This window comes from Piliocolobus tephrosceles, chromosome 1 (assembly GCF_002776525.5).
Source record: "Piliocolobus tephrosceles isolate RC106 chromosome 1, ASM277652v3, whole genome shotgun sequence".
NCBI lineage: Eukaryota > Metazoa > Chordata > Mammalia > Primates > Cercopithecidae > Piliocolobus > Piliocolobus tephrosceles.
In genome coordinates this window covers 36,822,337-36,839,980 of record NC_045434.1, presented here as the reverse complement: position 1 = coordinate 36,839,980, position 17,644 = coordinate 36,822,337, and the positions used below count along the sequence as shown (strand labels likewise).

The 17,644-nt window shown below is 54.4% G+C and overlaps 1 protein-coding gene across 1 annotated transcript in view; it reads right to left on the bottom strand.

The window, feature by feature from the left end:
• Nucleotides 1–17,644, bottom strand: part of LHX4 (LIM homeobox 4) — a 45,239-nt gene that overhangs the window by 14,872 nt on the left and 12,723 nt on the right. The window contains exon 2 of the mRNA XM_023194267.3: nucleotides 11,884–12,055. Coding sequence (XP_023050035.1) covers nucleotides 11,884–12,055 — 172 coding nt within the window. The remainder of the gene's footprint in view (nucleotides 1–11,883; nucleotides 12,056–17,644) is intronic.

Sequence of the window (17,644 nt, the reverse complement as noted above, 5' to 3'; positions counted from 1 at the left end):
ACTTTAGCTCAGGCTCACCCTCACTCCCACCGCACCCTTGATGACTGCAGTCCCCACACAGACCATCCTTTTCAGCCCTCCCTCTCGATTCTTTGATCTCCTGAAGGCTGTGGCCTCCACCCTCCCTCCACTGCTCACTCCCCCAGACCTTGTTGTTACCAGCAACTGCCACAGCTCCAGGGGCTACTTCCAACCCTCCCAGCGTGGGATCCCCGCCATTCTTCCAGCTCCCCAGGATACTGACTTACATGACCCAGGGACTGCCCTTCCCCCTGGGCTTGTCACCGTCCCTCGCTTCCCTCCTTACCCAGCAGACCCCAGGGTGATCCCACCTGTCCCTCCCCACACACCCTGGAACCTGCCCTCTCTCAGCCCTGGGCCTGCCCCACCCCAGCACGGGCATCCACAGAGCCAGAAAAGCAGCCCCTGCTCACCGGGCTGATGGTGCCTCGGGGCCGGGAGTCGAATGCACCTCCCCACCTGCTCCCCAGCTGAGCCCCAGGCTCAGCTGCTGGCCGCCCTCCCATTTCCCACGGAAGAGGGAAGCCCAGCTTGGACCCTCCCCACCTCCCACTGTGCCATCCACTCGCACCCCCAGGGCCCCAGCCCCTGCCTGCCACCCACAGGTGAACCACACGCCTCCACTGGACACAGCTCATTCCTTCTCACCTAATGAGACTCCCAGCAACCATCCCCTTTGCCTTCTGTGTCATTAGCTTCCCCTCCGCTGGCTCCTTCCATCCAGGTACAGGCACGCTGTGATTCCTGCCTGCCTCCCTTCTCTACCGCCCACTCCCTGGACCCTTCAGGGCAGTGCCCCACTCATCCAGAGTTACGCTGCAGCCCAGCGGTCAGCTCCCCTCTCCCCAGCCTCCTGGGCCTCCCGACACGCCTACTGTTGCCTCCTACGCTGTGCTCTCCGGCCTCTGCTCCTGCTCCTCTTCCTCCCACACCTCTTCTCTGCCCTCCCCACTGCCCTGGGGATCTCACCTCCAGCCCAAACCCCTGGGCTCCAGACTGGGGCTCCACTGCCTCCTCAGCACATGGATTTGGAGTCCAAAACCAAACTCCTACCAACCCCCTGCACAGTCCGCTCCTCCCATAGCCCTTCCCATCTCAGACCACCGGAACTTCATTCCTCCCATGGCTCAGGCCAAAACCTCTGGGCGTTCATCCCCATCTGATCTGTCAGCAAATCCTGTTGACTCGACTCAAAATAATAATAATAATTATTATTATTACTATTATTATTATTATTTGGAGACAGGGTCTCGCCCTGTTGCCCAGGCTGGAGTGCAGTGGTGCAATCACAGCTCACTGCAAGCTTGAATTCCTGGGCTCCAGAGATCCTCCTGTCTCAGCCTCCTGCATAGGTGAGACAATAGAAGTGAACTACCACGCCTGGCTTCTACTCAAAATTATCTCATGTTGGGGACCACTTCTCACACCCGCACCGCCCTCCCTAGCTCAGGCTGCCATCGGCCGGCAGCTACAGCTGTCTCCTAACAGTCTCCCAGCTTCCTCCGCCCAGGCCCCCACAGGCGCTTCTGCACATGGTCGCCACAGTGGGCCTGAGTCACACCCTCGCCCTCCCCTGCTCAAATCTTCCAGTGGCTTCCACCTCACTCAGGGTCAAAGCCACCGGCCCCCTAATGGCCTCCAAGTCACTATGGCATCCCGGCCCCATCGCCTTTCCACCTTCCCTCCTCCACTGCCCACTCCACTCCACCTCCTCCTGGGGCCCGGGCACTGCTTCCCTGCTGGCATACTCTCCCCCCAGGTACCTGCATTTCCTGCAGGAATGCTCGCTCCTGCATTTCCTGCAGTGGTCCCCTGAAATGTCACCTGCTCAGGGGGACACCCCTGGACCCCTCCCCTCAGCACTTCCTTCCCTGTTCCACAGCACTCATCTCAGTAGATGCGCTGTGCACTTACTGCTTGCTGACCATCTCTCCCCCTCTCTAGAAGGCAAGTTCTGCAACAGCAGGGTCTTTATCTGTCTTGTTCACTACTGAATCCAGGGCCTGGCCCAGGATATATGCTCAGTGCATGTGTGAGGAATAAATCAGTGAGTGACCCAGTCCTGTGGAATGCTTGAAGGCCTGTTCTTCATTTGGACATGAGGACACTGAAGATCAGAGAGGGTTAGTAACCGCCCTAGACCTCACAGACAAACAGTGGAGCTGGGATTTGAACTCAGTGCCTCTCCTCTGGGATGTCTCCCTTACTCTTGGCTATTAAAGGCTATCTGGGCTGGTGGGGGCCAGCTCAGGCCCCACGTCAGCCTCCTGCATGTGGAGCTGCCACGGAACGGTGCACCGCCCTGAGGAAACAAAATACTGCACGAGTTGATTTTATGCTTTAATTGCTTGGCGGTGATTTACTGCTGGCCGTATATTTTTTCCCCAGCTGACACTTCTCTACATGTATTTCTTTTATCTATCACTACACTTGACAGGAAAGTTGCTGATATTTACTGTTACTGTATGTACCAATATTTCCAACATATATCACTGCCCACTCTAAGGCCACAGCCATGTCATGGGCACATGAAGTTCTGCCCCAGAATGGGCAGCCTTCTCCAGACACAGATGGGCGCCCTGTTTGGAGAGGGCCTGACACCAGAGAATCTTAGCACCTCCGCCCCCATGTCATACGCACACAGTCACACATATACCTCCCCAGCCCATGGGAACAGCAATCCGCTTTTTACCAGGATTTTAATCTAATGTTTGTATTTTTAAAGAATATTCAAGGCCAGGCACAGTGGCTCACACCTGTAATCCCAGCACTTTGGGAGGCCGAGGCAGGTGGATCAGGAGGTCAGGAGATTGAGACCATCCTGGCTAACACGGTGAAATCCAGTCTCTACTAAAAATACAAAAAATTAGCCGGGTGAAGTGGCGGGTACCTGTAGTCCCAGCTACTTGGGAGGCTGAGGCAGGAGAATGGCGAACCCGGGAGGCGGAGCTTGCAGTGAGCGGAGATCGTGCCACTGCACTCCGGTTTGGGCAACAGAGCGAGACTCTGTCTCAAAAAAAAAACAAAAAGAATATTGGATATTATCATGTTGAGATGAATGCTGCTGGAAAAGCTTTAAAACCAGTGACCTAGTCCAAGGCCCTCATTTCACAGAGGAGGAAACGGGGCCCCAGAGACAAGCAGTGACTTGCCCAAAATCACACAGCTCCATCCACAGCAGGAAGGGGGTGAGAGCCCAGCTCTCCCTTTCACGTGGCCTCAAGTCCTCTCCTTCCCTGCTGGGGGCAGATTCACTTGAAGAGGCAACGGGACATGCAGGACCTGAATCCCTTCTAGAAGAGTGCAGACCTCCAGCTGTGCTTTTGTAAACAAGCATGGAGCATGTCATATGCACCAGGCAACTTCATGCGAGGCATCTCATTCAAACCACACACCTGCCCTTGTAGGTAGGAATCAGTATTCCCTTCTTTCTGACAGCCACAGGCCTGGAGCAGTCAGCTGCCTGGCCCAAGGTCACTCTCCCCCCCTCCCTTACTTCCCGCAGCACCTCATCTGCGCTTCTCACTACAGGCCAATCAGCCTCTGCCAAGCCGCTAACTCAGCTGTGACCAAACTCGCCTGTGCGGGAAATGCGCTGGAGGTGCTGAGAGAACAGCCACCCTTGACTCCTGCTTCTGGGCCCGGAAGCCATGCTTTCCACCCCCACGGAGGGCCCAATGCAGCGGTGGTACAGAGCACTCCTACAGAAATCCTGTCACCTATGCTTTTAGCCCACCTGGGCATCTGCAGGTCACTCATCAATTGTCCGAGTCCCAAAGTCCCTCAAGACTGAGGGGCTCATTCTCCAAACGGGTCGTGGCAGACACCCGCAGGAACTGGAATAGGTGTGTGGGAGAGAGGCCCCCAGGCTGACCCGCTGTCTCACCCACAATGCCCACCAGAGACCAGCCCTGTGAAGAAGCCCATGGCTTCTCAGAGTGGGGCTTCCAGAGACGCAAAGGCCTCCGGGGACCAGAGTGACAAACTAGACACTGGCTCTAATGGGCCCTGGTGTGACCTTGGCCAGAGGACCAGCAGGGAATAAGGCTGAGCCAGATCATGGGCCCTTGAATGCCCAGCCAGGAGGCAACGGGGACAATGTGACCAGATGGGCGGAGGGAAGGGACAGACGGGCTGAGGAGGGAAGGAGGGGAGAGACCCGCAATTAGCAAAGTTCCAGTGGTGCAGAGACCCAAAGACAGGGGCCTGAAGGCACAGAGGCTGCAGGAATGGCCAGAGAGGGCCGTTTGGAGTGGGGAACCCTGGCGTGGCACCGGAATGGCCAGGGTAGGGGTGAGGAGAGGAGGGAGAGGAGAGGAGGCCGAGCTTCAGCAACGGAGGGAAGGCAGCTGCCTCTGGCTGCTGTGCTGTGCCTGGGCCAAAAGCAGGCTAGCCACAACTTCCACTCCCATGTCACCCAGATCCCGCTGGGGACCCCATTTCCACAGCCCAGGTGCATCTGATCCCCAGGCTAATTTGCAGCTAGGTGACTCCAGACAGATTCCTCTAAGCCAGAAAGTCCCTGAGATGCAGCTTCCACAGATGTCAGGAGGCCCTCACCCCAGGCCCCACTCGGGGAGGGTGGCCCAGGCGACTGCAGCTGAACTGCGCACTCTGGGGTGGGCAGACAATCCTCCTCCGACTCATCACCTCCTGATTTACGGCCTCAGTCCCTGGGGGAGCTTCGGGGCTAAGTAATTGCTTCTGCCTTGATTACAGGCCGGCACAAATGACTGTGGGCCTGGTCCCACCAGTGTGTTTGAATCTTTCAAATGTCCACACGCACAGCCACTATCCGGACCATCTGATCGTTACCTTAAAAGGTTTAATTTGCTTAGCGAGGAAATCAGACTATAAACTATTCAGAAATTATGGAAAGTCACACATCAAAGAGACCCGCCCCTGTGCATTCCTTAAGCACATTCTGCTAGAGCACTGTGTGTGTGCATGTGTGTGTGCATGTGTGGGTATGCATGTGTGTGCACCTGTGTGTGCATGTATGCGTGTGTGCGTGTATGCATGTGTGCACGTGTGTGCATGTATGCATGTGTGTGTGCGTGTATGCATGAGGTACGTGTATGCATGTGTGTGCATGTGTGCGTGTGTGTGTGTACGCACGATCGTGCCTGCATGACCTGGCAGGTGTGTGGTTATCAGAAACAATAAGTGGCTCAGCAAAAGTCTGACTCCACACTGACTCCACAACCAACCCTAGAACTGAAGCTGCCTCTTTCTGAGGCAACAGGGCACGAGAAAGCTTGAGACAGTGGAAAGCCACCCAGGCGCAGGCTGGCTCCTCCCGCCAGGGCTGACCCCGCTCTGTGATGTGAGCGCTGAGGGCTGAGGTTCCTGCCCACAGCTCTGGACCACACAGGGAGGGAGAACATCCCGTGAGGAAAATGCAGGCCGGCTCCTCACTGAAGGGTGGGCCTTTGTTCAATGCCCTGACCACCACTACCACTGACACAGCCTGGCCAGCAACCTCAGGACCCCGTCCTTGCCAACCTGGTCCCAGGCCCTCCTGCTGTCTTCTTTCCTCCTCCCTACGTGGGGCACCGTCTAGACGCCCCTCCTGACCTTCCTAAGAATGGACTAAGCACTTCCTTGCTGCCTCTGACTCAGTCCTCACAGTCACTCAGAAAAGTCAGTATTTTTCTTCCCCCTTTAGAGATGGAAAAGCGAGGCTTGGTGATGTCTAACACCCCAAGTTCACACTGAGTCTGGACTCAAACCCCACACCTGCTCTCCATGAAGCCCACCCTGCAGAGAGGTCGAGCCTCGTTTTCCCCATATTAGCCAATGTCCTGTGGGCAGCTGCCCCCTGCCAAATGAGGAGCAGAGGCCCTGGTCACCAGAGGGACTGGGCTGAGGTCACCAGTGAAGCCCTGTCTGCAGCCAGCACAACCACCCTGCAGCCAGGCCAGGCGGAAATGCGCTGTTCTGGACTGCAGGGATAAATGGGAGCAGCTCCCGGGCTCCCAAGGACGCCGCCTACCTGCCCTTGGCGGACAGCCCACCCACGGCCTGCAGACTGGCAGGCTGGGGGAGGGGCACCGCGGGGAGCAGAAGGAGATTCTGGCCTGGCCCAGCAGCCGCACAGCTCCCCTGTGACACAGCGGCCTCCATCCGCGAGCCCCGAGCCCCCGGCGCACCCATCTCTGCCTGCCTGCCTCATGAGGGCCTCAGGGGCAGGGAGACCCCTGAGAAGCATGATGTTTTAGACAGGAACCTTCTGGGGTGGCAGCACCCTCAGAACACCCGAGAGTCGCTCCACACCCCTCTGACAGGCAGATGGAAATAGGGAGCCCCAGTGGCTGGGGGCACAGATTGAAGCCCCCCACAAGCCTGGATTGTCTTTGGCTTGCCCTTGACCTTCCAAACGTGTAGGAACGTTGCCCTCGCTTCAGTTCCACAGGTGGGTTTGTTTTCACTCCATAATGGTTTGTTTCTCAACTCTCCACAGAGATCCACATGGCAGGTTTCTCCCATGGACCACGGCCCACCCCGTTCTGCCAGAGGCTACCCCACCTCTATCTGAGGAGCTCCAGACAGTTAAGAGTCATCTCCATGGGCAGCTCTCGAGGCTGGTACAGGGGAGACCAGGAGAGGCCAGTGCAGGCCCCACCCTGAGGGAACTCTGATGACCTCTGACCCTGCAGGGCTGCGGGTCAAGGAGCCACACAGCAGGGCCTGAAACCCAGCAGTGTTTACAAAGCACCTCGCATTCTGCTGGACCCGGGTCACACACGTCTTCTTCCTGGCTCGGTGGGTTAGCGTGAGCTCCTCTCTGCAGACAAGGGAATGAGGCTCAGAAAGACCTCGTTACCTGTGCAGACAAACTGCTAATGAAAGGACAGGAATTCAACTGAGCTCTTTTTGGGTTCACCAAACCCCTCTGCTGACAAAATCACTCCCTTTGAGAAATGCTCCTGGGTGCCAGAGCTCTTAGGCACTGTGGAGAGGACACAGAGGCTCAGAGATGCAAAGAAACTTGCCTGGGGGCACCCAGCTGGCTGCCGACAGGCAGCGCTTCAACCCAGCTCCGAGAGCAGAGGACCTGGCGGTCTGTGCCAGGGGAAGAGAGCTGCCTGGCTCCTTCCGGGACCCACCTGGTGACAGCAAGGTGACCCAGAAGCCCCACTTCCAGATCCCTGCTCTCTCTGGGCCCTGGTCCCTTTTTGAGGAGACATGGGAAGGACCCATGACATGCTGGACGCATGGTCTGGAGAGGACCTGCTTAGCAAATGCAACACAAGGAGTCATTGCCCCACAGCTTGGGATTCAAATTATAACAGGCCTTGGCACACCCTCTGCACCAGGGGTGGGCTCTCCTGATGCTTGAAGCCCCCACTGAACTCAGAACAAATCGCAGCCCCACTGTGCTGCCTCAGTCAACTCAATGCCTTTCTTCTTGGGCCTCAGAATTTTATTTCGTTTGGAGAAAGGACAGCCAAGGACACAAGCAGCAAAAACAACAAACGACAGCAAAAATCAGTCAATGTTACCGAGCAAGATAGAGCTTAACAGCCCCCAAAGAAAAATGCAACCACCACAGAGTACAACTTCCCAACAATCCTTCTTGCCTCCTCTGTGTCCACACCAACATCGCCCCCTGCTGCCGGTTACCAGGATCGCCACATGCCCCGGTGGAAGGCTGGGAAAGTCCTGACCTCCCAGCCTCCTTCCACTTTTGAAATATTACAAGGTACTACCCACCTCCCTTGGGTACTCTCCACATCTCCGTACTGATCTGCAGAACTTCACGTGGAATATGACAGGAGGATGCCCCCTGGAGTTGTGCAAAGCAGTGGCCGTCTTCCTTGTTATGGGCAAAGAGATTAAAGTATTGATCCAGGAACTTAGGACCACAGTGCTAATCAGGGAACCAATGAGCCCTGCCCCTGCCTCTGAAGAGGGTTCGGAGGAGGTTCCAGAAAGGACATACTTTTCCTTTTTTCTTTTTCTTCAAGGAGTGTGGGAAAGGGACTCTCTCCAGCTCTGACCAGGTGTCTTCCAAACCCCACAGCTAAGAGCATCTGATGGGCAAATTCAAGTATGTGGCACCTGCTATCCCTCTCACAAGGTGGCCACAGATGTGACTTCTATAGCCGAGGGTGAGACCAGGGAGGGACCTGGGGATCCAGGGACTGCTTGCCCCCTCCTGCCCCAGCACGTTCTCTGTCCTTGCTGCGCCTCCACTGTGTGTGTGCGCCCCCACGTGACCTCTGAAAGAGATGCCTGGTGACATCTAATGAGATGGGACGAAGAGCAGGCTGCCCCAGAGCCCCAGGTGGCCAGCAAGTCCCAAGACCCCTGGGGATGGGAGGTGGGACCACTCAGATGCTGGCCAGCTTGGTGCCTCCCTGTCTGTACCTAGGACGGAGCCTGCAGCTGTGCCTTCCTGTACCAAACAGCCCTGGTCCCCAAGAGCTTGGCGAGGGTCATGAATCCATCCAGGAGGACTTCAGAGCCGCCTGGTCTTCACCTCGGGTTGGCCCTCCATTGATAGCAAGGAGAATCACTTCAGCTTTGAACTCCCCTCCTCATAGCACCCCGTCACGGAGTCAATGGCCCAAACTCAGCACTAAATCTGTGGCCAGCTCCCCTGCATTACAGAAGGACCCAGCCCTGAGAGTGGGTCATTTCATGAAGCAGAGCAGTGCTGGGAACAAGGGAAGTCACCGTGGCTGAAAGATGGGCTTGAACATTCGCAAACAGCCTGGGCCTCCCTCACTCAAAGACGCCTTTCAAGATACAGAAGAAACTGGTCACCAAAGCGCGTGTAAATTCACTGGGTAATTTACTTGTTGCAGCATCAAACCCAGCAATGGCCTATGGACAAAGCGCAGAGCCAGCGGCTTACGCAGGGGACAGAAAAATGAGTCACAGATAGGCCTTTTCCTCAAGCCAACAAGGAAGATAAACCAAGCACACGACAAAAGGGAAACCAAAGCATTCTGTGCTGGGTCACCCGGCAGAGGGGACAGACAGGAACCGACGGCTGCACTGGGGATCCCGCCTGCTGCAGAGCTGGACTCTGAGGGCCCCGGAAGGATGGGGGTCCTGGAGGGTGGGCACCACCCCTGGAGGGCATGTACTGCCTGGGCTGGCGTGTGGAGGCGGCAGCCCACCAAGCATGCCTGGGAATGGGGCATCCTGCTTGGCGGGCGTCACGTACCTGAGGAAAGCAGCGGGCTAGGACTGGAAGGGAGCGCCAGTATGAGGCTCTGATGCGCCAATGCCTCTGGCAGGCTCTGGCATATACAGGGCAGGGGCAGGCCTGGGCTTGGGCTGTGGGGTGGAAGGCTCACTGGCGGAAGGCTCACCGGGTGGGAAGGCTTGCAGACTACAGGGAGGTGAGTGGAGGGACCAGCCAGAAGGTTTCTGCTGAGTAAGGCCCCCCGAAAGTATCCAAAAGAGGGCCAGGGCGTGGAGCAGTGGAGGCAGGGGCAACTGCCCAGGTGAGGAACTGTTCTTGTTATTTCTGGTCTTGGGCCTTTGGCTCATGGGCCCGTGGGGATCCCTCCTCAGCACACACTGTGGGTGCTTCCCGAGTCTATAGGGAGACCCTCTTTCCTGGTCATTACTTCTCCCAAACCCAACCACACGCCTGCGCTGCCACCACCTTCCTCTCCACCCTCCCTTTCCAAACTCGGAGCCAGCCGCTTAGGGTCCAAAAATCAGACAGGGCCCTGAGGAAACACTGGGGGGTTGCAAGGCGGCCCTCTGGCGATGAAGCCCTGGGCCTGACAGGCTTTGCTCGTACCCCACAGGCTTCCCTGAGCCGCCACGCTGGACCAGCCAGAAACTGGTGGGCCCTGAGGTCTGACTTGGACATCCCAGCACCTACCCTGCCCCGAGATGGGCAAGCGGAGGCATGACCTCTTGGCTTCCCAAAGGTGCAGGCACACACACCTCATCACAGAAGCAGGGCAGCTCACCCCACCCCAAGGCCAGGCCCTCCCACCTGCCTCCTCCTGCCCTCTTCACACACACATTATGTTCACATATGCACCTGGGTGCACAACGCACACGTGCACGCGCGCGCGCACACACACACACACACAGTGAAATTCACCCCACCCAGGGTCCCGGAACAGCTGCTGTGGTGCCTGGCCATTACATCATAGAGGGAGGAAAACAGAGGCAGACTCCTGTTGCCCACTGAGAAAGGATGTGGCTAGAGGGAATGGAATTGCATGAATGCCAGAGAAGAGGAAACTAGAGGAGGGTGAGAGGTGGGAAAGCAACAGGAAGATTGTGAGAAAGAAGAGCAGTACACAAAAAGCGCAGAGGGAGGACCAGAGGCCTGTCCTTCCACCCAAACATGAAGGACTTGCTGGGCGCCCGTGTCACCTGCTGCCCCTGCCTTCCTAAACACACACTCACAGGTGCACTCACACACACAACACTCACAGCCCCACACACACTCGCTCTCACACACACACTCACACGTAGGGAGCAGCACATATCTGAGCAAAGTACCATGGTGACAGTGAGTGCATCCCCTGCACACAGCCAGGGAGGCAGCCGCACGCAGGAGTCACCAAGATCTTTAATGTGCTCTTCAACTCATTGCACTAAAGAAATGTGAGCATCCTCAGATATTCAAATCACTTATTCTCTGTAGTGAAACCTTTGGGAAGATGTGGGAGAAGTTGTGTTCTGTATCCAGCACTCACATTCCTCCCCATTACTCCCCTCAACCCCCATCTCCTGAATACACAGCTTCAGCATGAGGTGCCTCTATGGGGCTTGGTTTCTGGGCTGAGTGTGTTCGGGCCTTGGCGCGCCTGCCCGGCAGCCCCTGGGCCACCCAGGCTAGTGTGACTGAACACAGGGCTCAGTGTCACTGATCCTGACCCCCACCTCCCGCCCTTGGCTTTGCTTGTTGCCAGCCACACCACATCGGCTAAGGCACTCACATCAGTGCCTTGGGTAATAGATTCTGGGGGAGAAGTCAAGGACTAAATGCCGTGGAAAACACCTTCCAGGAGGTCTTCTCACCCTGACCCAAAGCTCCAACGGCAAGTTTTTGATGAACCCCACTCCAGAATGAAAAATCTCACACAGTCTTAAGAGCTAATAGTGTCAGGCACTGTCCTGAGGACGTGATGCATAAATAGACTTATTTAAAGCTAATAAAAACCTCCTGAGGTAGAGACTATTACTGTGAGCCCCATTTTACAGATAAACAAACTGAGGCACAGAGAAGTTAAGCAGTCTGCCCAAGAGCACACCGCCAATTAGTGGGTTCAAATTCAGGCAGAGTCTGGACTCAACCATCACACGAAACTGCCCCTTTCTTGATCATGTTTCCATATAAAGTGACGACACTGACTGAGCCTGGCTGTGCCTCCTGCCAGAAGCAACTCTTGCAAGCCTCGAAGGCCCTTGAAGCAGGCTGTGCAAACACAGCCACGGAGATGCTTCTAGATGTGGACATGAACCTAAAAGCACCTGCTCTGAAAGTTGTGGTAATGTTTCGACCACATGCCCTGAAGCACCAATATATCAGGACAGAAAGAGCAACTCTTTCTGTTGCTCTTTGGAGCAGCAAAGGAGATTTGCAGTTCTCCTTTGTCAACCACCCTGGAGAAATATGGCTCAAGGCCTCTGGCTCCTCACCCCTGCCCCATGCAGAGATCAAATGAGGCCTAGAGGCTGGACCTCCGGCAGTGATGGGCCAGTGATCAGAAGGGGGAGCTCAATAAAGGGCATCCTCTCAGCTCCAGGACTTACCTGCCCCTCCCAGAGTGGACTCTCCACCCTCCCTGGCCTACCCCACTGCAAACTTCCCCCTCACTGCATGGAGAGAGGCAGAGACAGGCTAGGGCCACAACAGGGACCATTCTGACTTACTTGAAGAAGTCCTCCTTGCAGTAGACGCTCCCGGCCCTGGAGAAGCACCTGTCCGCCAGCTGCATCTGGCAGTCCGCACACTTGAGGCAGGAGCTGTGCCAGTGTCTGTCCAGGACCTTCAGGATGAACTTGTCCAGGATGTGCTGGTTGCAGCCAGCACACTGGGGGATCTCTGTGAGGAAGAGGAGAGAGAGGCACTGTGAGCCTTCCACACAGCCCTGCTAACCAGGCCAGGCCCTGGCAGTTGCCTTCCCATTCTGCTGGTGGTGGAAACAGACATGGCCCAAACCACAGAGCTGTTGCATGTAGTTGCACAGGTTATACACTGCACACAAAGGTGCATGGTCAAGGGACAAGTGGGGACTGAAAGCCAACCCTTGCTTTGCTGGCCAGGCTGTGTATTCTGGCTTGGGGTGACTTTGGCCCAGAGGAGTCATCTGTTTCTAAGGGCACCACAAGGCTAGCAGCAGCAGCTAAGCCATTTATGTCAGCTGCAGTTCCACAGCCAATAGGCCAGGAAGGCTCAGCAACATCCACCTCTGTTTCCACGACATTTTCACAAGTGATTGGAAGCTCTGCTAAAAACATCAGCCCCCAAAGTAAGCCCTGCCCAGGCCTGGACTGAAAGGCCATCTGTCCTGAAAAGCAAATGATAAATACGGTGTGGGGGAGGGGGTGGGCAGTGATCGAGGTCCAGGCCTGAGGGTGCTCTTGTAGAGAAAATCTCAATATTTTAATGAACTGCAACCGATACCATAGATTGGCTGGATCAATACCTCATCCTAATGTGCCTTCCTGTGCTGCAGATAGGAAAGCTAGAAACTGCTTTTCCAGACGCCCTTGTGGCTCACATTTTGAAGATGAGTGAGTCTTCCAATCAAACGCTCTTGGGAGAGACTTGAATTCAAAACTGAGCTAAATGTCAAGACAGCTGAGGGACAGGCTCCCATTGTGCTGACGTGCATCACGGCGGAGGCAATGAGGTGCTGTGTTGGGTGTTGCACTGTCCTGGTCAGTCACGGCAGAGGCAATGCAATTCTGGGGGCTGAGAGTTATCCCAGAAGCTCCACCCAGCGGGCTCCACTGAGTTGAAAGCCACCTGCCACCTGATGATTAATCACTTTTCACTTAAATAGTGAAAGTGGATTCTGTTGTCTGCAACGGAACCCTAACCACTGCCCCATCTAGTTCCTGTCCTGGGTGACTTCCTATCTGAGGTCTGTTTCTCCACCATCCCATCTTCCCAAGGGATTGCTTGGGCATTTGATAGTATTTTGAGTCACTGACTGTTTCAACATCTACAAAATGGTCAGGTTTCCATGGTTGGATGAACTAACAGTGCTAGGATCTCTAGCCATTTTCCCCTGTGCTTTTCAAAAAAAGAAGGTAACAAATCAACAAGTACCAAGAACAAAAACATAAAAGTGCAAGCGTTTGGCCTCCTAGAGTATCCTCCTGATACAGCACCAGGGTTCCCATCCCTATTATAAAAGACATCTTTGCTCGCTGTTTGTCTAAACACTCACTGCCTAGCACGGTGCCTGGCTCACAAGGGTAATGCCACAGATGTTTATCACTAAATAATAAATTGATCAACTCCTGTCTGAGAAGCTCACCTTGAAACAGTTTTTCACTAGTTTCTCCGGTACACTCCAAAATGTCAACAGCAGTAAAACCAAATCTCTCATGAATCATACATGGCTTTTTGTTTTGTTTTGAGACGGAGTTTCACTCTGTTGACCAGCCTGGAGTGCAGTGGTACAATCTCGGCTCACTGCAACCTCTGCCTCCTGGGTTCAAGCGATTCTCCTGCCTCAGCCTCCTGAGTAGCTGGGATTACAGGTGCCCGCCACCACACCCAGCTACTTTTTGTATTTTTAGTAGTAATGGGTTTCACTATGTTGGCCAGGCTGGTCTCAAACTCCCGACCTCAGGTGATTCGCCTGCCTCGGCCTCCCAAAATGCTGGGATTACAGGCGTGAGCCACCATGCCCGGCCTCATACATGTTTTTGATTCATATCATGTTTGTTGGTTGCGATATAATTTAAAAAGTGTTAATATAAAGGAATTACCCTCAACGTACTAAGAAAAATTTTAAACACATCTAAACCTATGTAGAGAGAAGGCTTTCTTAACTATTAAGACATTTATACTTAAAACCTATAAATAGGCTATTGGGACAATCACTGAATGCCATCACTAGCCCTGTACACAGAAGTGACAATCTTGGGCCCAATTAAACCCCAGCCCTAGCCTATTCCCTTCATGGCCCCAGTACCACCAGTATTTGTGTGGAAGTCAGGCCTGGTATATACATGCCTTGCCTGTTGACCCCTTTCTCAGACCAAAATATCCCATGAAAACTATCAGGTGTCCCATTTGCTAATTATCCCAGTATATATAGGATTCTTTTTCTTTTTTTTTTTTTTTCTATCTCCACAGTTTTCCTCCTTGAGAAATACATTGTCCAGCCCATCAGTACTTACCCAGGAGTTCCAGTGTGCCCAGCAAAGTGCTGAGCACTTGACAGCCACAGGGATTTCCACCCAGGGAGGGGATGGGCAGGGCATGGGGTGGGAATGTGGATTCTGGAGCTCAGCTGCCTGGGTTTGGATCCTGACTCTGCTTTTTAAACTTGGACCAATAACTTAGCCTCTCTCTGCCTCAGTTTCCTCACCTGTAAAAGGGGGTGATGATGACAGTAGTGCCTGTAGGATTGTTGTGAAGAGCAAATGGATTGATACATGGACAATTTTTAGGACAGGCCCCGGTATACAGTAGGTGCTCAAGACAGGCTTGCTATTATTAGGAGATAACTGTCATGCCCACGGAAAGGCAAGTCAGGCACCCATATTCCTGGGCATTTTCTCCTGGAGCCCTCACAAGAATCCCTGAAGAAATGTCATGACTCTCCCGTGGAGGCCGAGTGGCCGCCTCACACAGCAACTATGCCAGCGGCTTGGGGCCATGCCTGTCTGCCCCACGCAGGTACTCACTCAGCCACACCCGGGCTCCCTCCAGGGGCCATCAGGGCTGGCTGGCATCTCTGGAGGGCCCTGGAAGGTCTTGGTGAGGAGGTGACCCTTGAGCCCGCCAGTCTATGAAGGGTGGTTAGCCAGGAACTGCTTTGGTGTGACGCCCTCAGGATCCAGCAGGAGAAAGTAGGGGACAGCTCAGGTCAGGAGAGTTATGAAGGGCAAAGGGGAGTGGGTTTCTCCAGCATGAGCTGAGTTCAGTGCCCCTGCGGTCTGCTGAGCAGTGGAAAGGCTGAGGGAGGAGGTGTCTGGGAGGACTGCCCAGGCCTCTTCTTGCAGGGGAGAGGAGGGGAGACCCAACCAGGAAGCCCTGCCAACTCAGGGAAGTGAGTTAAGGACAAAGGGCATGCAGAGCCAGCAGAATGTGTGAACAAGGCGTGCTGTGTGCCACAGGGCAGTGCCATGTGCCCACTGAGCCCCAACAGCAGGGCACAGCCGTGGCAGGAGGCTGCTAGGCACAGCCGTACAGGGCTTCATGCCCCAGTGACACAGCCGCACCTCTGCCCTGGGAGTCAGGTCAGGGGCTTCTTTGTGTGATCTGGATTTCCAGGAGCTGGGCCCCTGCCCCAGGGGGGCGATTAACCCTTTGAGAACCCAGATGAAGCAGCATCCTCGCTGGCCCTTGGCATGAGGGCCAGGAGCTAGCCCAATTCCTTGCACCTCCCTTGGCTCCTGGGCAAGAGGGGTCGCAGATTCCTACCTAATTGTTGTTTGGCCAGCCCTCTGAGGAGAGATTTGGCTATATTTCTCCTCCCAGCCACGAATGCATGGGATGAGGGTGAGGATGTATGCCCATAAAATTTATTTCGAGCAAGATATCTAGTGGGAGCCTTAATCTGATGAGTATTCAAGAGAGAATACATTAGGGCTAATGTATGCAGGGAACAGCGGGCAGGGGAGTTTTAGAGGCTTGTAAGCAGAGACAGCATCACGTTGAGGAACAACACTAAAAGCAGACAGACAAGCCGTTTCAGCTTTGAGCTTGGAGGAGAGGACCCACGCTGGGTCACTCTGGGCTGCCCAAACTAGAGGTCCTCACAGAGAGGCCTTGGGACCAAACCAGGGCCCTCTGGTTCGGCAAAAATGGAAGGGGCCTACCAAGGGTGCCCTTTAAGTTAAGAATTAAAAAGCTTTTCTATTCTACTGTAGATTTTGATGTGGGGATTAAACAAAGATAATTTGGAAATGCTCTAAAAGATCTCCAATATACCAATCACAGTAGTACACGCCAGCATCAGAAGCCTGTTATGAGCCATGTCAGGGCTTGAGTGTGTATTACCTCAGTGAACCACTCTCAACGAGGGAGGAATTACCATTCCCATTTTACAGATGAGGAAACTGAGCCTTTGCGAGATCAGGAGATATGTCCAAGGCCCACAGTGGGGGAGCCATAATTCCAACCAATAGCCAGTGCTGCTTTCCTGACGGTGGACTAACCCAGCCTGAGAGCTCAAGGGGCCTGAACCATCCCCTTACTTGGCTTGAGCCTGTCATTTTTTTTTTTTTGAGACGGAGTCTCGCTCTGTCGCCCAGGCTGGGGTGCAGTGGCCGGATCTCAGCTCACTGCAAGCTCCACCTCCCGGGTTCACGCCATTCTCCTGCCTCAGCCTCCCAAGTAGCTGGGACTACAGGCGCCCGCCACCTGGCCCGGCTAGTTTTTTGTATTTTTTAGTAGAGACGGGGTTTCACCGTGTTAGCCAGGATGGTCTTGATCTCCTGACCTCGTGATCCGCCCATCTCGGCCTTCCAAAGTGCTGGGATTACAGACTTGAGCCACCGCGCCCAGCTGAGCCTGTCATTTTTTTAGATAGGAAACTGTGGCAGACAGAGTCTCAACACGATTCCGTGTATAGCGACAAGGGATTATAAGACCACTGGCCTCTTGAGCTCCCTAACAGCTGGGCAAATGGAAATGTTGGAGGCACAAACTGAGACGACACAGGCATCTAGTGTGCATGTGTCATATGGGATGGATGCCGAATGTCCAGGGGACGACGGGAAGCAGCAGCCTCTGTCCACCATCTCCTCCTCCAGCTACAAGGTGCCTGCCTGTTGATGGCGCCCACCCCTACGTGTGAGGATGTGGAGACCTGTGAACTCAGACCCCACACTCCAGGCAACGTGGGCCCCATGTAATTATTTAGATTAGTAAAAAATATAAACTATCTGGAAATTTTTCAAAGAGCAACATAAGCCTTTTAATTAAACCTATAATAAAGTATTATTTTTACAGTTTAGAAAGGCTGAACAGAACAGTTTATCTAGGTTTCCTACCAGAAATAAAGTTCTGGTGCATGAACCGGATCTCCTCCTTCTGAGGGGAGGGGTGTTGAGGAAGACTGCCTTGACCTCCTCTTGCAGGGGAGAGGAGGGGAAAACTATCTCCCCTCCCCTTTTCTTACAGAGGTGCAGTGGCTCACATCTGTAATCCTGGCGCTTTAGGAGGCCAAGACGGGCAGCTCATTTGAGGCCAGGAGTTTGAGACCAGCCTGGCTAACATGGTGAAATCCCGTCTCTACTAAAAAAACAAAAATTAGCCAGGCATGGTGGTGCATGCCTATAATCCCAGTTACCCAGGAGGCTGAGGCATGAGAATCGCTTGAATCCAGGAGGCGAAAATTGCAGTGAGCCCAGATATGCAGCCTGGGTGACACAGCAAGACCCTCTCTCTCAAAAAAGAAGGAAGGAAGGAAGGAAGGAAGGAAGGAAGGAAGGAAGGAAGGAA